Here is a 24689-nt window from a genome sequence, read left to right as displayed (position 1 = left end):
GAATACAAAGATAGTGAAATTTGAATTTATTTTTTTTTCTCCTTTGTTCTGTACCAATTTTCTGTTAATTTACAAATACAGCTGAGGGAGCACAAATCATAATTGTGTCAGAAAATTACTGCATATTAACAATAGAGGAAAAGATCTTTACTAAGAAAAATTAGTGCTCACCATTGAAAAATTCTAACTATGCCCTAAATATTTACAATCCCAGGTACCAGTACCATGATTACATTCAAGATGTACTGACCAACCACCCTTGTTATAATTTCAAAGCCACACATTTGTCTCAGATGTTTCTAAGAATTTGTTGTTTGTCTGAGCAAATATCCATGCGATTCACCCTCACAAGTTTTTTTCGTTTTAACCCTCTAACTATCCATTTTGCGTCATAATTTCTTAGAATTTCTAACAATTCTCCACATAATTAAGCTTAAATTCTGTCTCTATCTTGAGTTCTGTCTTTGCTACATGTATCAGCTTGTTTCTTGACCAACAGCCAGTTAATTAAGCCTTTAATCCCCAGAAGTGATTGAAATGTAACTTCTCCCAATTCCCTTAAGTTCTCTTATAAACAGGCTTTGAGAAAAGATGAGCCTATCAGCTAGAGGGTTTTATCTTGATCTAAGATCAAATTCTGTTAATCCAATCTAAAAGGAAATTTATGATGGTCTATAACGAGAAATTCTAATTGGATCTTGGGAGTGCTTATTATATCCTAGTACAGTACAATTACAATAAATCAATTTTTTATCATTCTTGGCTATTCTTTTTTTTTAAAAGTACTGAGCAAGAAGAACACTTTCACAGCCAGCATGCAAGGTTACAATCCAGCTAAAGACATGGTGAACACTTGACATATTTTGGGACTGTTTATCACAATCACATAACAACTGGTCATTACAGTTCATAATCACACATCCAATTGGCTTCTTCCTCAACACAAAAACAGTTCTGAAATATTTCAGGTGTTCAAAAATCATGTGGGTTTGCTTGTATGTCATTTTCCTAGTTCTCTCTCTCTTTCTCTCTCCTTAACTCTTTAACTCCTATGAGTGACCAAGACATAATTTCTCCTTACAATATCAATACAATATCAACCAGATAAGTGATGAGAATTAAGAAAAATATCAGTTTGGGGAGAATTAGTGGACCCAATACTAAATTCTCTGAACCAACACTATAAGAATTATATGGTTGACTGTAAGGAGAATCAAAAATTTTATCTAGGAGTTAAAGGGTCAAGTGTCACAAAAGTTAATGCTCTGAGTAATAACAAGTTCTACAGCTCTATCAATTTCTACTATTTTCAAGATCTTATAATCATATATTAAAATACAATTTACATAGAAAGACTGCTTGTTCTTCATAAAATAATTTTTTGCTTCATTAAAGGATTCTATTTTAATATCAAAATGTTATTTTTGCATAAGTATAGAAGTGGTACTACAGACTGTAATTTCCATCAGATTATAGAATCAAAAATACAATTTTCTATAATGTGACTGCAACCCTCGTAACTGCTTCAAAGAACCTCTCTTAACCCTTTCACTCCCATGAGTGACCAAGACAGAATTTCTCCCCACAATATCAGTACAATATCAAGCAGACAAGTGATGAGAATAAAGAAAAATATCAATTAGGGGATTATGAATGGATCCAAAACCAAATTCTCCAAACTAACAGCACAAGAACTGTATGGCAGACAGTAAGGAGAGTTGCCAATGAGATCTTGGGAGTAAAAGGGTTAACAAGATACTCACTGTAACAAAAAGTGCTTTCTTATCATAATAGTTATTTCCTCTCTTTACATTTACTTGCACAGATGACAAACTAAGCTGATAATCAAAACTATAACAAAATTCTTGAAGGTGATTGCTTATTACCAGGGATAATTAACACTTTATGCCTGAGTAAGTGGACAGAACACATTATGTGCGCATACTATTGCTTTACATTTTGGCGAGTTAACTGGTTTTTTTTTGTTATAAAAATGTAGAACGAATGTGTTGTTTCTTTCTTTAATTTTGTCATAGTTTTGATTTATGGGTAACAGGACTTTGTGTTGTCCAATTCTGTCTGTAATCATACTTGTGATTAACAAATTGGACTCCCACTTGCTAATCACACTTGTATGACTACAGATGGAACTGGACTCCACTCAGTCCTACAACCATTACTACTTGCATGTTTCATTGTATGTAAAAAATAAGAGATGCATGTATTTCACAGGAGAATCAACATCTGAAAAGGATCATGATGAGTTATATTTGAACGTTATCATACATCTTCAAGGATTCTTCTAACTTCTGTATTACCTAGAAACAGCAGAGGAAAGGAATTACAACAGAGAAAGGATTGGCAGAAAATTCTCAGAAAATGGGAACTCTAAATTGACCTAAAGCTGCAGGTGTCATTGAGTTACAAAATTATTCTGTTAGTGAAGGCTAATTTTGAAAGATGGGACTACTTTGAAGGCAAATAAACCTCTGTAAAACATAACAAGCCTCTCCATGGGTTTTAGAGTTAAATAACTGAAAAGGGTTTACATTAATTGAAAGCAGAAATTTGAATTAACATTGTAAAAATATTGGTAATATATATGTATCATTAAAGAGTAATAAAAGTAATCAGAAATATAGAGCACAGGTGAATATGGTGCTTTTTGTGGAAACTGATTGGCTGGTTTGGAAGTGATAAGTAAGTACTAGTCACCTCTGAGCAGCAAAAGAGACAAAATAAGGTGTCAACAATTTAATATCTGACCATTTTCTGGAATGTTGATGGGAATAATTAAACTATTTTTTTGGTTTCTGTGAGGTGTATTCTGAAACAATTATTCACCTCAGTGTTGGAGAAAATGGTGAATGTTAAAAAATATTCACCTCCACTTCCATGAATAGTTATTGAAAAAAAATGCTACAAAGGCTGTAGTGATTTTTGCATGACTGTTTACTTTCAAACAACCAATTTAAGTTAAACCCTTTACCCTTTGATGATGGCTGATTTGTTCTTGTAGAAAGTGCTGCATCATACTTTTAAAGTCTTTAACTTTTTGATCATGAAAATGGCTCATTTCAGCTGTGAACAGAAAGAAATATAAATTTAAAAAAAACACATTAAGTATAGAAAATTGGTCAATATGTACTTTGACAAATTTGTGTCCCTGGTAGGGATTAATAAAAATGACTCAGTTAAAACGGTATGTGTTTGATTAATAAATTTTACTGTATCAAGTACGAATTTCTATTCTGTTCTAGTCATCAGCGAAATCATTGGTTTAATTCTGGGTCACAAATGAAACAATATATCCATCCTGGCTAAATGAGTCACTACCAAAGAAACAGAGCTACATGAAATTTAGGGGGCTTAGAACAATTACCCTCAGTCACTCCTTTTTTGCAACCATACATCAAGTCCTACACTTTTACATAGTTTAATTGCTTTGGTGATAGTATCATGTAAGATATAAATTCCCAGCAAGCATCAGTAGACAATAAAATGCCTTTTTTTCCCCATACCAGATATTACCATAGCAATACTATAGCCTCTTGGAACACCGGCCCTAACTTCAACTTTATTTGGCTCTCACTTCAAAACAAGTTTGGAAATCCCTCAATGTTTGTTAAATCAAATGGTAATCAGCACATCAAGTTTCCTACAAAGTCTGTAGTTTAGGTTCCGAGGCACCTTTATTCTTTAATATTCTATGGTGCACTTACCATATGAAACATATGTTATGGTGTCTGCTCGTGAGCAAACTTCTTCAAAAGTAGAATCCTGAAAAGATATCATAATAATGATAATAAAAAATAAATTGATAACTACTGGTTTTAATTCTCACTGTTAATTTTCAAACACCACTGCATGCAAGAAGATAATAATTGTCATAGAAACTGAATTTAAATCCTACTGAGGAATCACCTATGCAAATTTTTCAAAGCAAAGTAACATGCTGACAACAGTGGAGGCTGATAAACAAGCAGCTTTAACAGTATGTTCAATTTTTTTGAACAACACAACTTAGGTCTCCTGTACCTTTCCACAACATGTAACCTACATGCATTGGGTTGAAGTTGCATCACACATAATGTTAATTTAACTTTTGCACTGCTGTCAATCATAACATCGACATCTCAGAAACCAAAGTCAATTCATAAATTTCTCACTGTTCAGAATGACACATTCCAGAGTTGTTTTGTGAAAGGTTTACACCAAGTACGGAAAGATATTACTCATTGGATCTCCAATGAGGGATTCAACCTTTGTGCTCTGTTACTTTACCACTACACTACAGAAAACTTGCTGGTGAGCAATGCAATTACTGGCTGAGAATGTTAAATAAACTAATTGAGTACCAAAAGCAAAATAAATCTGCTGTAAACTGATTGATTGTGTATAGTTAACTCCTATTAACAATTAAGTAACAAAATTATTTCTTGTGCAATTTAGAACGGATAAGCGCGAAGGAAATTTTCTCTGCCTGTTTTTTCTCTGTTATGATTCCTGTCCTCTACTATTTCCAGGTATACAACAGAAATTAAAAGGCTTGCTGAGTATATATGATATTGTTTCTGTACAGTTGAACCTATACTAAGTGGCACCATATTAAGTGGTTACCCTATATTTAGCCACCAGTTGCCAAAGTCCCAAATTTGTTTGCCCTTAATCACTGTAATTTTCACCTCTTTTAAGTGGTCACCTCAATTAAGCGGTGGCAGTCACCCTTTACTAAGTTGCAAAAGCCTGTTTGTATTGTTTTCCACCTATATTGAGCAGCACCTAAAGCCAAACCTCTCTTATAAAACTAAGAATAATCTTTAAAGTAATGTTTAATCCTTGATTCTCTTCCAAAATCAGAGTAAATAGTATTTTTTAGAAAGATTCTGCATACTAAGTGGTCAATTATGGCATCAAGAGGCTTTGTGTACTGTTTTTTATAATACCCCTTATCTGAAGAACCTGTAATAAGCCATAACCCTACCATTCCCAGTGGGTGACTGCTTAATACAGGTTTGACTGAGTGTCTAACTCAGCCTTGTTCTTCTTGGAAATGTAAACCATAATTGTCAAATGAAAGCATTTATATTTTTTCATGCAGTTATCATAATACATATCTCTAAAAAAGGAGTAAAGATTACATGTAACAAGATTTATATGCTGCAATACCTCCATCTTCTCTTCATCCTTAAGTCTCTGACATTCTTTCACTTTGCCAATTGTACCCTTTTGAGGAATAACAGAGTAACTTTAGGACATATTGTTTGTCCATAAAGGCAGCAAATGCAGTTAAAAGATACTAGCAATATTATGATGTTCACCTTGTGAACTTGTAGTACATCTGGGTAGGTGCTTAGCATTCCTGAATATTCCTTAAGTCCTTCTAACAAAGGTAAAAAGTCATTCTTGGGCTAAAAAAAAACATTGCATATCATATTAACAAGAGAAAACACCACCCTGTGAATCAAACAGGGGTAGAAATGCTAATTCAAACTGACAAATTCTGCAACCTTTTTATCAAGCCTTTGCACTCCAAACTTCACATATGAAACAAGAAAATGGCTCAAGAGGTAAAGAGGTTGTATGAGACCTTAAGAGACCAGGATATAAATATCTCCTGAGCGAAAAGATTGTTTTACCAGTTGGAAACTCTTGTTTGTCTGGTATCTAAAAGCATTTTAAAATCAGTTAGATTTGTGAAATTGGGCTCAAAAAATATCCCTCAAGTTTTTCAATTACCATTGTAAAATAGTTGCATAGAATTCTAAAACTTGTCCAAAGAAAACATGACTTTTTGTGGAAAATAGAATTTTGACACGGCATGTCTAACAGAGGAGCTGAGGGGTTATGAGATAAAGTATCAAGGTTGTGTGAAACTGTGCAATTGTCACCACAATTTAAACTATAGTTTTCTTGGGGTTGTAGGCCTAATTTTGTTGCAGTAAAATTTTAATTTTAATTAACTTGCAGCTACCAGGCTATTTTCCCACTTTCACCAAGTGCTCCTTCTTTGGAGCAGGCAGTAGAAAGTTTCTTTTAGAATCTGTTTTTATCTATTACAAGTGAAATGCTGCTAAATTACTTCTATGAGGTCTCTTACAAACCTGTTCTGCTATCATTTCTCCAATATCATCATAAATTTTTGCTGTATGCTCTACTGCTTGAGTTAATTGTTGAGAACCTAAACAAAACAACAAGAGAACCCAAAAAAGTTATTTTGAAAACAGAATTATGAAACCATAGAACATGTACTACATTTCAAAAAATACAGCTGAGTCATTTCCGTGGAACTTGGAAACACTTTGTTTCAATTCTGAAAGCGCAAATATGATATGTAATAAAAACTGCCATACACATGTACTTAATGCTACCTAATTTCTGTAGCTTGCTTTTTGAACTTTAGTTTTCTCATACACAAGTTTATTCCAAAAAGCGCAACAGCATTTAATATATATTTTTGATGTAATTGCATTCCTGAGCATCATGAACAGAAAGATTACACTGAAAGGGGAACAATAGTGTATAAATCCTCATGAATGTTTTATTTGAGAGACTGCTAACAGCAGCATGACTTACTTGGCGAATCTTCATCAATAGCAAAAGCTGTGCTAAGAGATCCAAAAGTGCTACCAATCTTCTTATATTCATTCCTGTATGCTGAAAAGGAAAATGTTTAACCCAAATGAAGCAGAGTGTATACCCCTAAGACACCTACAAAACCATGTCTCAAGTTCCCCTTGTACATTTACAATAAAACATACCACAGTGCACACCAACTGCAACTCTTAACAAGTGACAAAAAGTCAGTTCGAAATGAAACAAATTGTATTTTAAGCTGTGGATGATATACAAGTAATGAGGCCATCTTGGCAGAAGAGAAGCCTGAAAAAGTTCAGGCTTTGACAGGGTTTTGTACCCATGCCTCCCAGATACTGGTAATGATCACTTCATTCATTTTAGTGTAAATTCCTTTTAGGGAAATGGAGAATTTGCTTAAATTTGCATTTCTCCCAACATGTGGCTTCACAGCTAATAGTTGCACCCAACTGGTATCTGGGAGTCATGGGTTTAAAATATGTTGAAGCAGGCATTTTAGCACCTTCTTTCTGCAATTGCTTTTTAGCAATTTCCATTTGCCCGCAAAAAAAATTCTCTAATTGAAAAGTAATCTTAGATGGCAAAGAAAATTGAGATGAAAATATATTTGCTTACATCCTTGGCACTTCTCACAGTGCACTTGACCTCTGTCCTGAATTGCCCTGACACTTTCATCCATACTTTTGATAAATCGTCCAAATTGTTCTATTCTATTTTCTCTGAAAAACAGAAGATTTGAAGGGTTAGTTGTTTGGTGTAAATTACTTACAATTCATGGTATAAATTTATTGAAGTCTTGCAAACATTTGTGTTGGATGAAATTTCATGACATCATGCAGCCTTTGATATATTCATAAAGATGTCGTCTTTCACAAGTAGACATGTAACAGATTTATTGTACAATAGGAGTAACAGGAGGCAAAAAATACAACAGCAACAAGCTCTAAATCTTACTTTGTGAAACAAGATTACAATGTGATTTGTATTCGCTACAATAAATAAAGAGTATTTTGGCAGTAAACCAACTGAAAATGGAAATTAAAATAGATATGAGTTCATTGGTACAATAAAAAAATAGGTTTTGACCAATCAGAACATGACAAGCATCATCTCCTTTTTTACTCACACTGGCACAAGTTCTAATCTTTCTTGGGGACGGTCTACTGTCATAAAAAAAGATGCACCAACAAGTTTATCACTCTCTGCTGCTCGTTTTCCTTGCTTCCATTCCTGCAAAGAGAAACCAATCACCTCCACATTATCAAATTGGTTTTGAAAATTGAAGAACATTTTAAACCCATCACCTCCTCAACTTTAAGACAAAAACACTTAACCTAAAGTAAGTTGGATTAGATACTTACACTTGCCTCAAGTCTAGTTTTGGGTTTTTCTTTAAACTTTTTCTAATAAGTGTCTCGCTCCTAATTCAATTCCCTTTGGTCTGACTGGTCCAATTTGTAATAAGTTACAATACTTTTTGGTTTTGTGAAACTGAATTGAAAAGCTCTGGATACATTTTATGTATATATGTGTAAGTATAAACAGCACCATGGCTATTTCTCATTGGTTATGAGGGAGGCGCTGAAGTCAAAAGATACTGCAATACATATTATACTGTACAGTTTAAAACTATTCACCAAGGTGAAGGTGGGTGATGGTGGATATTAACCACCCCACAATGAGGAGAGGTAAAAATAACCATCACTAGCCACCAATACTGAGGTGAATATTTGCTTTAGTATATACTAAATAAGTGAGATACTATAGTTCAAAAAAATGATTTTCAATCATTCATTCCTATGACAATTACAATATTTTCAGGTGCCATTCCTGCATGAGTTGCTCACTGGTGAATAGCAAAGAATATTTGGGATTTGAGTAGCCAATCAGAGCACACCTTTGATGCCATCTCCTAATTTAGTGTATACTAACAACAAATACCCAATAAATTAGGAAAGCAGATGATAATGCAGTCTGTAGAGGTACCACTTCACCTGGGAGAGAAAGTACCTTCTTACTACACCTCATCCCTCTTATTTCTCAAGGAGTTTGTTCTGTTTATGTGATTACCTTCTCATTTTCCCCACATGTAATAAAATGTTTGAACACGATACTTTGAGATAGCACGGGATGAAGACATATTCTGTTCATCCACAGTTGAAGTTTATCTCTTCTTTTCTCCACAAACTCTTCACCAAATCTCCCTAAAAGCCAAACAAAAAGAATATTTAATAGCATTTCTTTTAAACCCTTTAACTCCCAGACGTGATTAATATGTACCTTCTCCCTAAAATATCCATACAAAATCCAGCAAACAGGTAATGAGAATACTCAATCTGATTAAATAGAGGTTGTTATCTTGATCTAACACCAAATTCATGTTACTAATTTACAAGGAAATATGAGGTAGCCAGATGGGGAGAATTAACAATCAGATGTTAGGAGTTACAGGGTTAAGCCTTTGTGTTCAGATGGAACAGCAAAACCTCTCTACAGCTGTAGCTGTCAGCTTTTCCATCTCTCAGCTCAAAAGAGTGCAACACACAACAAGTTAGTAATTTGGTCCCTGATTTTAGAGGGGCCAACTCATAGCTTCAATATTATACCTCCAAGAATTTTTCCATCAAATTTTACAAACCTCTTTGATATGTATGTGGATAGTTTAATTTTTCCCTGCTGATGACAAAAATTGAGGGTGTGAAAAACTGGAACCATAATCCTTATAGTCCAACTTTGAGAAGACTTGATGCATCATCCCTTTGGTAAAGTAATCAGGAAGGCAGTGCATTCTCCTCAATTAAGAGCTGATGCAGTTTGGCTGGACACTCAAACCCTTACTGTCCCACGAGACAATATCGCACTCTTAAAGCACACTAACCAGGTAACCAGTGATAAATAAAAGATTATTTGAGTAAAATAATAAGTGAGTGCTGTTTACTAACCTGTGATTTGTTTGTCTGGTAATGGTGGAATTGATATACATGTATACTTTTCAACCAAGCGGCCAAACAGCCAATCAAAATGTTTGTACCGTCTGCTGACAACAACTCCAGTATTCTAAAGAAAAAAAGTAATTTATTTCATTAAATCTATGTCCTAAGAGCATGCTATTTCACTATATCCATTTCAGGAAACAAAAAGGCACAAAACAGGGGATTTTGCTGTTTATTAATTATTTTTATCTATTATGCAAAATGACAAGAAAAAGAAGGAAGGTTATTGAGATCACATGTTAACAATTACATCAAAGATGACCATGATTAAGAGTTATTTATATAATTTACAGTTCTGTAGCAGTTCAGTAACGTTAGGAATTTCAAGGGGTGTGGCAAGGAAGCCAAATAGAAGCTGGTAGTTTGTCTAGATTGGCTTGTCTGGTGTTTCAATAAATGATGACAAGAAAATGCTATGTCAAAGGTTGGGCAAGTTTTATTCCATGCCCTCTATAAAATATCCTTTCAGTAAATTTCTAAAGCTGGAATAACTAGATATCAGGGTGAGATTATGGGGATGGAACTACACTGTAGGAAAGGACTAAAAAGGGATGGAAAGTGAAGCAACAAAATAGCTGCACTGAACAAACCAATCTTTGATTAAATGCAGTTTATGTTTTGAAAGCTTGACTTTCATAACTTCAGGTTATCAGAAAATTGAATAATCATGGCATAGTAAATCCCTTATTTGGTGGTATCACAGAAAATAAGAGCTAGTGGACAATTGCTCCTTGCTTACAAGTATTTTTCCTCACTGCATTCACAAATGATAAAATGTACTGTGTACTTGTTGTACAGTGAACCACTGAATGCTGCATATCTTTAATTAATATACAATGCTAAACTACTTTTGGTGAACACATACTCACACTGGGTATTATGTTGTACGCAATAAAACTCTTCATCCCTTTAAATTTACTTTTTTTCTCAGGGGAATTTATCACACATGTGAATGGGTCTGGATGGCTGCACCAAGTAATCCGCTTTCTGTCTTCCTGAAAATCACAAACAGAAAAACAGAGTTGACTAATGGGCACTTCTAATATAGCACCTAAAATTCAAACATTTACAAAAAATGAGATAGACACTCTACCATGATCGATACTTTCTCATTCTGTGGAACTTTTACATCTGTTTGTTGTGTACCAATGACAAAAGCTTCTCCACCAGATTTCACAAAGTACGAGAACCTTTAAAACAAAAGCAGTTCAATGGTAGCAAGTCATCTTACAGTAAATTCTATTCAACAGCTAAACTATGTTGCTGTGCGTCTGTATGGTAATAGATCACAGATGACATCAAAGTGTGGTATAACCAAAAAGTGTCACACAAGGCTCAGCCAAGAGTGTTATTGAATGCTCTCACCACATTTTGACATATTCTGAGATCTTTTCCTGAACAGTCTCACAGCATCTATTCAAATTCATCATGGAGCTCATCGATGAGCTCCATCTACATCTATATTGTCTATGGTGTCAACAATTCTTTCCCATGTACAAGGCTGTTCAGTTGTTTTCCCTTCAAGTTACAGAGCAGATCAATCTGAACAGAATTGTCCAAGATATTTCTATTTTAACAAGGGAAAAATATGATCTTGCTCGTCCAAAAAAGTGAGCTATTAACCATTTTTTTCTGGAATTTGGACACAAAAAAAATTTTATTTTCCACATTTGCTGCCCAAACACATGTAGATTACGAGCATGTTATTTTGTCAAGCAAAGAATAGCCATTGATTTTAAAGCAAATCCTACTTCTCACCTTGTCATTGTTATCAGGTTTTTTCCGACAAATAAACTAATCATGATCCAGACAGGTAAAGTAAACAAGTGAGTTTAAAAGAAGTTTTTTTCCCCTAATTGTATTTGCCTACATAAGATATTAATTTTTTCTTTGATTGGATTTGGGAAAACTTTGTATTGGGTAGTGAGAAATTTAATAAAAAAAGCTCCTTATTCCATTATACAAAGGCTTTCCGTTACCTATTCATGCTCTTTCGAACTGTCCCTGTTCTAACCATTCCTGAATTGGTTCCTCTCCTTGGTAATGATGAGATTGTTGACTCCTGGTCTCCCCCACTGTAGTTGCTGACAGTTTCATCATCATCCCAATCATCATCCCATCCATCTGCTCCATCCACTGAGCCCTGATTATGCAGAGGTGCCGAAGGTAAAGGACGGAGGTTGTCAGACTGTGGTGCTGGATACTCTGCTAGCTGTGAAGCATAAGTATCAAGAGTTCCTTAGCCCTTCAACTCCCAAGATCTCTATAGCAATTCTACTTAACGTCTGTTATATATTTCTCCAATGGGCTGTGTGAATTAAGTGTCAAATCAAATTACAGTTCCCTAACATTGCAAATAAGAATAATTATTGTTCTTGTGATGATAGAGATGCATGCTTTGATTCGTCTAGGATTCCATCATGTCTCACTGTTATCACCTTGCAAGTTGTAATAATAGCAAGAGTGCTACATTTTGAAACGGTTAGCTTGCATTTTGTAAATGTTAGGCAAGGAGTGATAAACACTATAGCACAAAATACAATTTTGAGAAATGCAAAAAATGCTACTAAGTTTGGTGTAACTCTTCAAAAGAAAAAAATGAACTTTTTGCCAATTGAATTACGTAAACCTGATAAATTCTAGTTAAAACTGGTAGCTTATCTTGATACGAGTAATCAAAACAATTGTAAAAGAATGGTATCAGCAAAAACACAGAATTCAAAAGCAACTGAGCATTTATGCTACAATTAACAATTACTTGCCATAGACTCAGTGAATATTGCTGAATAATCCCTTCCACTTCAACTCAGGGATTATTCAAAAATATTCATCTCACCTTCAGCAAATAATTATTAAATAGGATGTGATTTATCGTCATGGTGAACACACTTTCATAATGAAGCATAATTACTTGTCTCAAAATGTGCTCATTTCTATTTTGGATTACAACATTTCATTATTGCTACTAGTCTTCCTCGGGCACTCAATTTGAGTAAGTATGCAACATTATAACATTTCTGCTCAGCTGTGATTGGCAACTTTTTGCAAAAGGTTCCCAAATCAAACCTTTCAATGAAATGAAGCAACCATTGCTGAACTTGCTATAGTTAAAAAGATTGAACAAATCTCCAGTGATTTAACTGGTTACAAATCTCATACCAGTTGAGACTTCACATAACATCTTGTTCTGCACATTAACACTAGTCAGTTCACTGAAACAACTTTTGGCAAGTGCAGATAAATTTAAACACTTTCTTAAAACTGCTAATAACTCCGCGTAAGTTTGATCCGCTAGAGAATTAATCCTATCTCTAATATGCTGGTGTCTCATCCATAACGTACCATACATTTCTACAAGGTGACCTTAAAACGAGGTAAATATAAATACATTGCAGAGGGAAATGCAGATGAAATCTTATGCCATAAGAGTGAGAGTTGTAAAGGTTGTAAAGGTGATCTCAGGTTTAAAGCTTAAAAAATTTCCTGAATATTGGAAATAAAGTACTCAAGACTAGACAGACGTTGCCAAATTCAATACGGGAAAACCTTGTGAAAAATTTAGGACGAAAGGTTTCTTTTCTTGTGATATGGAAATTCATACTCGGGTAAGACTCATCATAAAGAACAGTATACTTTAGTTAATATTCTATACACATTCTGGGATATAATATTACATGACAGTTAGCCTATATATCTCACCTCTACATAGGCCTCAGGAAACAGACCTCTAGATCCGTCGGGTCCAACTCCTTCCCACCAACCCTCTCCGACGTCCTGTCGAAAACAAAGAAATAACATAAATATTATATAATAGCAGTCCCAAATGCAGACGGTATCAGCGTTACAAAATAAGCGTAACCGCACGTACCGTTCTGGTCACGGTCAGAATTTCGTCCGCGTAGACGACGAGTTCTCCAGAAGGTCGATCACCTTCAAAATCGTACAGTACGCGTACCTACGGACGAATGTTGTTAGGGTGAGTAAATCTGAGGAAAAAAAGGAATAAAGTGAATGAAAGCTGTCGGAAGTGACGATAACGTACTTTACAGCCAGGTGAAACCGCCATACTGTAGGTAACCTATACCATTTCTGAGGAAAGATACTACTTTTAGCTGTGATATCACGTGAGCACACTCCTCCGATCGCGGACGCGGATATGCCGCTGGATTTCGTCGGCGTTACAGAGAAAAATGGGATTTCTGAACTTTTCAAAACAGACTTGACCTTTAATTCGTGTAAAAAAAACACATGCAGTTTCGAAACCTTCCAGGAGACTCAGCTTTCTGTAGATCAGGATGCGAGAGCACTCAGAGTAGCGGTGCGTTGTCCAGGGCACATCGTGTTCGCCTATTCGACAACATATATGCTAAATATTTTCAGCTGTACAAAATAATTGCAGTCTTGCACTAAAAATTAAAAATGGCAGAGGTCACGAACCAGTACAGCAGCGAAAACTTGAAACGAAAACGCAAACACAGTCGAAACCCGCATTCAAAGGATTGGAATAAAAAGAAAAAAATTGAACCTGGAAAGGGAAACCGAGAAGTGAAAAGAACGCAGATTATCCAACCTCAATTACCAAAAACCGCCACAGAAATATCGTCTAACTGGAAGGCTTTGCAAGCGGTGAGCATTGAGCGAGACTCTTTTAATTCTCTGATTGTCAATATCTAAGCGTTGATTAACCTTAAATGCCGTAAAGCTCTTTCTTGTCTGTTACCTTTGATACCCTAGTCCCATGCCCCGTGTTAATGAATTTCTTTCATTACCTCTTTGGATGATCGACTGCCAAGCACGTGGGGAATTGAGCTCACACAGTACAGCGATTGTCAAATTGCACTTCGTCCTCGTTGCTATAAGGATCCTTCTTGATAATGGCGCGTACAGTCAAGTTTTTTTAAAATTTTTGTTGAAGAAACATTCATTTTTCGTGGCTGCTGCCTCCTATTGGAGGCAAAGCGACTTATGTCGTTGAGATGAGTGAGTGAGGGTAACAAAAGCATTCCGATCTTGACCTAATTTTGACTTTGTGTTTCCCGGTGCTAGAAATTGTTTCTTTCAGAGAATCTGAGTAGATCGACATTTGCACTTAATGCACATTTGAGTTCTCTTCTCTTGCGAATTCTGGTGTATAGCCACTACGGCTGAAAACGGCAGATGATAAACATCTCACAATTATTTCAGGATTGTGTGCTGTTAAAAAAAAAGTTTTCTTTGCAGAAATATCTTTATAAGTATGAACAACACATAATGAAATTTAGAGGCAAAATTTTTTTTCTTAGAAGAGAGAGCATTTTGCTGGTTAAATCACCAAATTATGTAGATCTAAAGATATAATATTTCTTGTTCTTGCTGTGACACCACAAAAGACAATAAACATCTCAAAATAATTCCACAGTGGCATCCACCAATGCATAATTAAAATCAAAACTTTTTCTTGCAGAAATTTCTCAATAGATAGAATATATATGTTATGGAAGCTTGGAGGGAGATTGTTTTCTTGAAAAAGAGAGCATTTTACCGTTTGAATCAGCGACTCATGCTGAAAAGAGTCACTAAATTTGACAAGCGAGGTAGTAGTGACATACATACCTTGAGTTATTCAGCAGAATGATTGAACAGTGGAACGGTAGAAAGGCAGAATGTCTTAAAACGAGGTATGGCAGAATAACCCAAAAAAACAGAATACCTTTTTGTATGAAACAAAAGTCTCAAGAAATGGGAATTGCAAGAAAATGAGAAATTATTTATAATTAACAGGGGAAATTAAAAGAAGCACAAGTAATCATTGTTGTAGCTCAAAGAATAATGGAACCATGGGGCTTTTGAGCAAGCCCCCTTTAAATTATTATTGTGTTGCTATTCTTATTATTATGATTATTATTATTATTATTATTGTTAATATTGTTATTTGTTACTATGAAACTCTTAGTTGATTGTCACATGTAATTAGACAATATATTCTTGAGTCATCTTTCTCTTGTGGGACAGGGCAGTCATTAATATATGGGATGCAGCAGGTTTTCTGTTTTGCATGTGAGACAAATATTTAGGAACAATACACGTACCTTCTAGCATCATTATGAAACCTCTACTTATTTTCAATGGTATAAAAATTGTGCTATATCAGTGGCCACATGCAGTCTTTCACCGTCTCTATTCAACATGTTATTTCAAGAGATTACGACTGATGGCTTCTATATCGTCAATTTGTCATCTAGTATGATGATTTATTTTAAAAATATTAGGCTTTGACAATTAGATACAGGGTTAGAAATTATAGACTGACTTAAAAAATATTTCAATTCAGAGAAGGTAAATTTTTAAATACCAAATGGCATATGAAGTAAGGTGATCATCAGTAGGCCAAATCAAGTCTATCTCATGTGATGTATTATTTCTTAGTTACTGGAGAAAGAGAAAAACGCCAAGGAAACCACTGGAGATAAAAAAAGAAGACAGAAGAAAACATTAAAGAGAACTCTGAAGCCAAATCTTAAATCAGAAAACGCAACAAGGTGAGAACTTTTCATACAAAAGCTGTATTACCTAGAAAAAAATACCAAGTACAAAGATGTGGAAGAAAATATTAGGAAACACTATCGTTGTCAACCCTTTCAACTCCCAGGATCTGATTGGAAATTCTCCTTTCTATCTGTTGTACATTTTCTTGTATTATAAGTTTAAAGAATTAGGTGTTACATTATGGAAACACTCTCTAGAAAGAAGTGATTAGACCTTGAGGTAACAGTTGATTATTTGGAGTGATCAAATGGGTTGCAAACCCTTTCAACTCCCTTGATGTACTTGGAAATTCTCCTTTCCTCCCGTAGCATATTTCTTGCATTTTTAATATACAGAATTTGGTGTTACATCATAATAACATTCTCCAGAACAAGGTTGTGAAGTCCAGTGGTAACAGTTGATTGTAAATTATTGAGATCAGGAGCATATATGTAAGAATTGTGCCATGGGCAGTTTGGGGAGTTACTTATGAGGTCTTGGGAGTGACAAGGCTATTTAGGCACAAACTAGAAGAAAACTGTCCAAGTTTTATCTGTCAGTCACACAGTGTGTGTAATCATGATGATCTCTGTATTTACAATATATGTTTTTGTTGAATTCAAGTTCAAGTGAAGTGTGGTTTGATGATGTGGATCCAGAAGACCTTGAGGAAATTACTGGGAAAAAAACAAAGTCAAAGACAACAATTGGAGATCCACATGATATGCTAGTAACTGGCAGTCTGGAAGGGTTAGTTACATTATACTAACAGTTTCATCTTGACTTGTATGGATAAAGAAAGAACCATGCTGTACCCCAGTAGTAGTGTAAGGAACGTGCTTTGAATTTTAATTTGTTTCTTTAACTGAAATGCATGTTCCAAAATTGCCTCTAAAGCAGCAAAGGAAATGATTATTTGAAGCAATAAAGGAAAATATTATTTTGTGAAATCTCCTGTTGTATAATTAATTTTTGCTACTCTATATTCTATCACTTTGTTGCTAAAGAACTTTTTCACCCAAGATCTTACACATCGAGAATGAAATGCTAAGAGCAAAATTTTTAGTGGGTACCTAAAATAAATAGGCTTCTTTGCTTTCTACTTTTATAGTGTTTCAACTTTAATTTCGTAAAATGCTGGAATGGAGATAGAACATGGAGAGACATAAGAGCCCCCAACATAACTTAACCCCCCCCCCCCCCCCTCTGTGGCAGGGGATGTTTTATGCATTTTTTGGTATTCATCAGCCACTAATTTTAAAATTATGTGATAGGATAACAAAAAGGATTGCACTGGACTGTGAAATGGTAGGAGTTGGGTCTGATGCCAAGAGGCACATGTTGGCACGAGTATCCATTGTTAACTCACATGGTCGCGTGGTCTATGACTCGTTCGTGGCACCACAAGAGAAAGTGGTTGATTACCGCACTCACGTCAGTGGAATTAGACCTGAAAATTTAAAAAATGGTCAGTACTAGCTCACATACTTATTTTTGTGTACCAGAGTAAATGTTCCTTGTTTTGAAACACTTCATGTAGGCAACTGTCATTATTTAGGATTCTATTCTGCATTCTTACACAGGATGTTACTGAGATTCTGCCAAACCTCCTTCGCTTCTGTTTTTGTCAATGAAAGGAAATAATATTTATGTTGATTGGAATGGATGAACAGGAAAACATTTGGCTCAAGGTCATGTCATGAACAATGTAAAATTATCAAAGGGATTGTTACAATGCAAATGTTGTGATTTGAATATACATTTATATCCAGTTCGAATTTTGTCTCTTCTTGTTTCAAATTTGTAATCATGCTTTAAGCGCTCCCTATAAATGAATCATGTTTAACAAGGATACAATTCATAATTCATTGAATAAATATTGAAAATAAAACATGATTGTGTATATATTTATGGCTTGTAGCTACTGGTCTTATAAATGTTTCTGCTTGTTTTGTGTATCACAATTTATTGAGGAATTGTTGTTTTCATGTCAAGCTCCAGAATTCAAGACAGTTCAACTTGAAGTTTCAAGAATACTTAAAGAGAAAATCCTTGTTGGACATTCCTTGAAGAATGACCTTGAGGTGAGTTTGGTATAAGACTACAGCTTGGTAGTGGCTTTAACCTTTCACACCTAAGCATCAGTCTGTATATTCTCCATACTGATCTCCATACAATGTCAAAGGTACTGACAAGCAGAATTTGTTTAACATTCAAGATCTTCACAGCTAAGAACACTACTGAACTAGAAGTTGAAATAAGACCTGAAAAAATTTTCAGGCCCGTACGGGATTTGAACCCATGACCTCTACAATACCAGTGCAGTGCTCTACCAACTGGGCTAACAAGCCATCTGGGAGCTGGTCAATATGTTGGGTCCAAATAAACCATCCAAGTGATGAATAACACTGCAGTGCAAATATATGAATTTCATATATCTAAAATCATTATTCAAGATCTCCTCAAGTTTGAGATCATTTCCTTTATTCTTGTGATCTTAACGGTGCTTTCAATGAGATTTGAAACTTGGTGGCTACCTCAGTAAAGTACTTCATGAATAATAATATGGACAGCAATTTTGCTCTTGCTAGCCTATTAGTTCCATTCAGAATAAAATGGCTTTAAACAGAGTTTTCTGTTTTGAATTTTGGTAAATGGTCATTGAATATTATCCTCTTGGTAACTATTGTTTTACTGATTGCTTACTTTTAATCAAAATCTTTTATTTACTGACATGCAAACCTGCTGCCTGATTTTTTCACAAAAAGTCCTCTGAGAGGACATATGGTTACTGGTTACGGAAATTTGAGTCTGTATATACTTGTAAACGCAAACATATATTTTGGTGGAAATGTGGTATATGGTGTGATAAGAGAACAACAATAACTTTTAGCAGAACTTGTTTATAAAGGTAACGGTCACTTGAAAGAAATAAAAAAGCTCTTGAGGTGTTTTAGTTGGTGAGTTTGTTTGAAAGCTTCCAAAATGTCACAGAAGGATCCAGAATGGTGGTAACTGTCTAACATCATATGATACTTAACACTTTCAGCAGGTAATCTACAAAAATAATACTAGGTGATATCCTGTGTGCGTTAAATTTCTGTATGCACATTTTCTCAAATTTTGACCCTACAATCCAAACCTCTCTTTGCCTGGCCAAGCCAGATTCTGTTGTTTTCCATTTTTTTAAATTCACAAGTGCTTAAAGTATTTGTATTGTAATGCCATGAGCTTTGTTTACAGAGTTTTCTTCTGCTTGCAGTCTTCTGTTTGAAAAGGCTGAAGGCATTTTTCGTGATTGCAAGTTTTGTTTTGTTTTGTTTATTTTATTGAGAGAAATTAAAGATATGCAGCAGTGAACTTCACCAGTTTTATTTGTTGGAAAAACCCCAGAATTATTCTCATCTGCAGAAGTGTTCCATTATTGATGGATGCAACTGCTATAAATGTTTACATAAGATAATTGCATTAAATCAATCAGCCAATTAATTTTAGTGGTCTCTATGGCTTGCATTTCATATCAGATGATAAACAATTGTTGAGTCACCAATTGCTGAAAAGTCACTTACTTACTCAGTCATGTTCTAGCTAACCAGTAACCATAAGAACAAAGTCTTCTTCACTTTTCTTAGCAAATGCAGCATAAGGTTAGACGCTAAGTGGTCAATGGCTGTTTTTATTTCTCTCTTCAAAGCTAAGCCTCTGTGAAGTGTTTTTAAGCAAAGTTAACATCTTTGCAAAAAGTTCCAAATTTGATTTACTTTTGCCATCAACAAGCATGTTATTTTAACAAGTTTGATTTTCAAGTTTTTTTTTTTTACTAGCAGTTGAGAACAACTGCTGTTGTTTTATTTACCTAAAAATATTTGACGATTTTAATTCAGCTAAAAGTTGTTTTAAATTTTTTTAAGTAACAGACAATATGTACATCTACTTCATGCATGGTGAATTTTTGTAGAACACACAAAGGAAAAAAAAAGAGGAAAAAAGGAAAAAAAGGAAAAAAAAAAAGAAAACTGATAGTGAAATAATGAATCTAAAAAAAAAGACCACAGTATTTTAAAAATAAATGGGGTGAATACTCCAATACTAAATTGACAATTATTTTCTAAGTTATTCATTAATTTTTTTTTGTTCTGTAAATCTGATATGGACATGATTAAGTATACTCAACAGAATACCAGCCAAAGCTACGGCAAGTGCTGGGTGTTATTGAAAGGACTGCTTAATGTTTGATTAAGGGGTGATTATTGTGAGAGAAAATTAGATGCTAGTCACTCTTAGGGGGCAAAGGATTAAACAGGTACGGAAGTTTGTCACAGGGTTAAAGTTGATTTTTTTCTTTTTTTTCAACTTTAGGTACTGCTACTTGATCATCCATGGAAAAGTATACGAGATACTGCCAAGTATAAACCATTCCAAAAACTAGTTAAGGTAAGTAAACTGTTCTTTGTGCTAAATCCTTTCAATGAAAGATAATTTATTGTGGGTCTGTAATTTGCACTAGATATAGTGTATACAGTCATCTTAAATGACTGTTGTATGGGTATACTGATTAATTTTGCTTCAAACACTGTGAAACAGACAGTGTTCTCCTTTACCAGCTTATGAATGCCTAAAATTGCTTGGTTGTTAGTTCAACAGGTGAAAGGACTTTCCTATCAGTTTGAAAAGTTATTTTTTAATCACCTGTTATGCTTAAGATAAGAAAGAACACAAAACAGAAACTAATACGATCAATCTGGCAAATCAGACTTGAGGTTAAATTTTATTGGAGATATTGAGAACTTAAGAGTAAGCACAAACAGCTTCAAGTGTGCAAAAATGTTTAATGAGCTGAGACTGGTTTTAATTTGCATCTGATTGATGCAGAGGAAAGAGGGAGTACTTAAAAACAATACTCGATTCAAAATTTTAGGGTTTAAACTATAATACTGATGTTATTTAATTCTTATTGGTGAGAAATGATCAGAAAGTTTCTGTGATTCTGCAATAGTTTGTAGTTTCTATGGTTACTGCCTCCTTATAGTAGGCAAAGCCACACTGTTTTTAGATGAGTGATGGTAAGTAACAAGAAAAGCTAAACCTCACCAGACTCTGACCCTCACCAGAGTACCTTGTAGTTAAAGATTATTGGGCTCAGTATACACTAAAGAAAGAAGAGTGTATTTGAAACAAAATTACTTTGCATCTAAGAACACCCAAGATAATATTTTTTCTATGGTTACCATTTCAATCAATGAATTATGCCCTATACAACTAAAGATATAATTTTTCAGTTCTTGTTGTGACACAAAACGATCTTAATGGATGTAATTGGTGCGTCATGAAAACTATGAGGAAGTTGTTTTTCTTTAACCCTTAACTCCCACGAGTGACCAAGACTGAATTTCTCCTTACAATATCAATACAATATCAACCAGATGAGTGATGAGAATAGAGAAAAATATCAATTTGGGGATAATTAGTTGATCCAATACAAAATTCTTTGAACTAACATTACAAGAATTTTATGGTTGACTGTAAGGAGAATTACAAATTTGATGTGGGAGTTAAAGGGTTAAAGACAGAGTATTTCACTGTTCGAAACAGAAAATTATACACAGTAGATCCAAGGATGTAATTTTTGTGGCCACTGCCTCCTACCAGAGGCAAAGCCACATATGTTGCCAAAATGAGAGAGTGAGTGTTGGTAAAGTGTTGAGTGAGTGAGTGTTGGTTTGCTTCAGAGTACTACAGAAGATGATAACACATCTCACAATCATCTCAGGATGATTTACAATTATTATAGATAAGAAACACAGCTTAATAATTATTGTACCCCTGAGGATTAAGAAACTGTGAGGCTTCCAAGCAAGCCCCTCAAAATCATTATTATATTACTACTGTTATCATCATTACTATTGTTAATATGACCGCTTGCTGACATTCAATATTTTTTGAATGTCAATTAGGTACTTTATTTTTGAATCATCTTTCTTATGTGGAACAGGGTACTCAGAAATATGTTATATGTAGCAGGTTTTCCATTTTGCATGTGAATACAAATCTTCTGCAACACTGGCTTCTAGCATCATTATGCAATCTCTATTTCTGTTCAATGCCATACAAATTGTGGTACTGTATATCAGTAGCCACATGCAGTCTCAGACTGCCTATTTTTAAAACTGAGCAACACAATTTTAGTCATTTGCTATTTGTATCATTTGTTTATCTCTAGACTAAAACCCCTTCACTAAGAAAACTTGCCAAGCAGTTATTGAATACCAGCATTCAAGAAGGAGAACATTCTTCTGTAAGTATTCATGGTGTAAATACTTTCTGTAGTATAAGGAAGAGACTTGGTATGAAAAGTGGAGCAGGGAATTAGCCCTCTAACCCAAAAGAGTGATTGGCTTCCAATATCTCCTTGCTATATCACTCTTTAATCATATGTAATGGTCAAGAGAATAATGCAAATGATCACCAAATGAAGAAGCTCCTGATTGTTCAACAAATTCTTTTTGTTAATAACACAAGAAATGTATAGAAATCAGTGTGAAGAATGTGGATGCTAATGTTAGGGTATAGAGGGTTATGGAGGTAAAGTTTTGTGGAATCCATTTTCTTGGATTTGTTTTCTCTAACTGATCAAGGAATAACAGCCAAATTAACTGGTTTTTATTGATTTTAGGCCAATTTTGAACAAAAACACCTGAAAAAAATTCACAATCCTATTTATATTTATATTTATATTTATATTTATATTTATATTTATATTTATATTTATATTTATATTTATACCAGGTACAAGATGCACAGGTAGCAATGAAGCTCTACACTTTGCACAGAAAACAGTGGGAAAGACAATTACATGAAGCTAAAGTAAAGCCCTCTAAGAAAGCACTTGTAAATACACTTGTCACCTCAAGTCATGATAGATAACAGAGCTACAAGGTTTGCGAAACATTAGTGCATAATAGGATTGATTGCAAAATGGAAGACACAATGTTATCATGTAAAACGAAAATCATCAAGGTCATTTTTCACTGGCAGAGGAGTTGTCTTGGAGAATTTTTGTGTCAGAAAATTTAAAGAGTTTTTCCCTGGCTTGGTTATTTTCATTGAGTATTAGGCATCAGAGACTGATTTTTGGACACAGCAAGGTTTAACAAGAACCTCAGTTATTCCACTTGGAGGAGCAAGTGTGAATGAAGTATTTCAAGTCTCCCAAAGAGAAGTTTAACTGTCCATTTTACAATAAGATGGTCAAGCAAAGGCAACCATAAACTAGGGCACCATCAGCGCTCAAATTGAAACTCTATTGTACCAACTAAAATTGTTTATACTTGAAAGAAGGATTTAATATAATTTTGAAATAACAATTCATGATATTATGCTATACAATACAGAACTACTGGTAATGCGATGGTAACATAGCAAAGTTGAGTCTCATTGTATTGATTTTGTACTGAATAGTTTGCAGAGCAGCCCAAATTCAACTCTTAATTTACGCACATGTAGGAAGGTGAATTGGAACAGAATTCTACTTAGAATTTTTAATTACATTTAACTGTTTGGAAATATCAGGGTAAAGAACAAACGAGGATGCTCTCATACAATTATTTCCTTAATGTTTAATAGAGTTGCCTGATTGCAATATCATGATAAAAGAAAACAGCAAAAAGAAAAAAGGGGAGAATGATAAAAGGCAATTACTTTGGAAAACATAATTTCCCTAGGGGCAGTGCTCACCCCTTATGAGACAGTTGATTTAGAAAATCAAAAAATGGAACAGGAGACATTTGCAAGTCAGTTTGAATTATATGGTTATTAATTAGGAGTTCAAGTTAAAAAAATAATCCTTACAGGTAATCTACAATAAAAGAAATTACAGAAAAGAATCCTTGAAAAAGTCCGGCTTGGACAGGTTATTAGTTGGGCACTTGTGGTTGGAAGTAGTGCTTAGCTAATATTTGTGAGCCACGGGCTTCTTTTCTTCTTTTCTGTAATTGAACCTCACAGATCAATTTGCAACTTCAACATCCTTCCGGGCAACCTTTCGAACTTTTTTAGATTGGTTTGTTCAAATTCTTGCTCCCCTGGGCCAGGTTTTTTTGAAAGGAGACTGAGATTTTCTACTCATTGACCAGCAATTGATTTGACTATTCAAGATTAAAAGACCCTTTTCTTCCAAACCATCTGCTTGCCAAAGTGAAATCCTAAGTTCGTTTTTTTTCTCTTTTCACTCCTTTAATCAAACTACAACAAAATCCTCAAACGTGATTGGTCATCACCAGCCCGATTTGAGCACTAATAGGACAGTGTATGCGTCATGCTTGTAATTGGACAGTGTAATAGGACAGTTAAATCAAGGGATAATTAACACGTCATGCCAGTGTAAGTGGACAGAACGCGTCATGTGCGCGCGTTGTTGCCCCCCATTTCGCCGAGTTAACTGTTTTTGTTTTTAATGAAAGCGTATAACCGATGTCTAGTTCCTTTCTCAACTTTTGTCATAGTTTTGATTAATCGGACTCCCGCTTCGCGGCCGTCCGATTTTGTCAATTACTCGACATATAATTACAGACTGAATTGGACTCCACTCGGCCCTAT

The 24689-nt window shown here is 34.7% G+C and overlaps 2 protein-coding genes across 4 annotated transcripts; one reads left to right on the top strand and one right to left on the bottom strand.

The window, feature by feature from the left end:
* Window positions 1-12: 12 nt before the first annotated feature.
* Window positions 13-13866, bottom strand: LOC131788136 (sorting nexin-33). Its single transcript, XM_059105205.2, has 17 exons — window positions 13633-13866; window positions 13459-13545; window positions 13290-13364; window positions 11570-11802; window positions 10684-10780; window positions 10460-10585; window positions 9540-9654; window positions 8668-8801; window positions 7724-7827; window positions 7213-7316; window positions 6577-6657; window positions 6105-6181; window positions 5322-5411; window positions 5170-5226; window positions 3723-3780; window positions 2990-3081; window positions 13-2318 (listed from the first exon to the last, which is right to left on the bottom strand). The coding sequence occupies exons 1-17, from the start codon at window positions 13654-13656 to the stop codon at window positions 2265-2267; spliced, it is 1608 nt and encodes a 535-aa protein (XP_058961188.2). The 5' UTR covers window positions 13657-13866; the 3' UTR covers window positions 13-2264.
* Window positions 13867-13895: 29 nt separating this feature from the next.
* On the top strand, window positions 13896-23847 carry LOC136279715 (uncharacterized). Of its 3 annotated transcripts, none has more exons than XM_066163676.1 (8): window positions 13896-14216; window positions 15996-16108; window positions 16725-16844; window positions 17369-17562; window positions 18090-18178; window positions 20454-20528; window positions 22315-22389; window positions 22881-23847. In XM_066163676.1, exons 1-8 carry the CDS (start codon window positions 14010-14012, stop codon window positions 23016-23018), a joined length of 1011 nt encoding a protein of 336 aa, XP_066019773.1. In that variant the 5' UTR covers window positions 13896-14009; the 3' UTR covers window positions 23019-23847. The 3 variants fall into 3 exon arrangements, with proteins under 3 accessions (XP_066019773.1, XP_066019772.1, XP_066019771.1); XM_066163675.1 differs by having other exon boundaries at window positions 13901-14216; window positions 16719-16844; window positions 18096-18178; XM_066163674.1 differs by having other exon boundaries at window positions 13902-14216; window positions 16719-16844.
* Window positions 23848-24689: the final 842 nt, after the last annotated feature.

The sequence above is a fragment of the Pocillopora verrucosa genome, chromosome 3 (assembly GCF_036669915.1).
Source record: "Pocillopora verrucosa isolate sample1 chromosome 3, ASM3666991v2, whole genome shotgun sequence".
Lineage (NCBI taxonomy): Eukaryota > Metazoa > Cnidaria > Anthozoa > Scleractinia > Pocilloporidae > Pocillopora > Pocillopora verrucosa.
This window is presented reverse-complemented; position numbering and strand designations above follow the sequence as displayed.

Coding starts and splice junctions, on each gene's coding strand:
- LOC131788136 (XM_059105205.2), bottom strand. CDS start 13,656: ATGGCGGTTTCACCTGGCTGTAAA. Junction 5,227..5,321: donor ATGTACTACAAGTTCACAAG/GTGAACATCATA, acceptor ATTCCTCAAAAG/GGTACAATTGGCAAAGTGAA. Junction 3,781..5,169: donor AGGATGAAGAGAAGATGGAG/GTATTGCAGCAT, acceptor ATATCTTTTCAG/GATTCTACTTTTGAAGAAGT.
- LOC136279715 (XM_066163674.1), top strand. CDS start 14,010: ATGGCAGAGGTCACGAACCAGTACAGCAGCGAAAACTTGAAACGAAAA. Junction 14,217..15,995: donor ACTGGAAGGCTTTGCAAGCG/GTGAGCATTGAG, acceptor ATTATTTCTTAG/TTACTGGAGAAAGAGAAAAA. Junction 16,109..16,718: donor AAATCAGAAAACGCAACAAG/GTGAGAACTTTT, acceptor GTTGAATTCAAG/TTCAAGTGAAGTGTGGTTTG.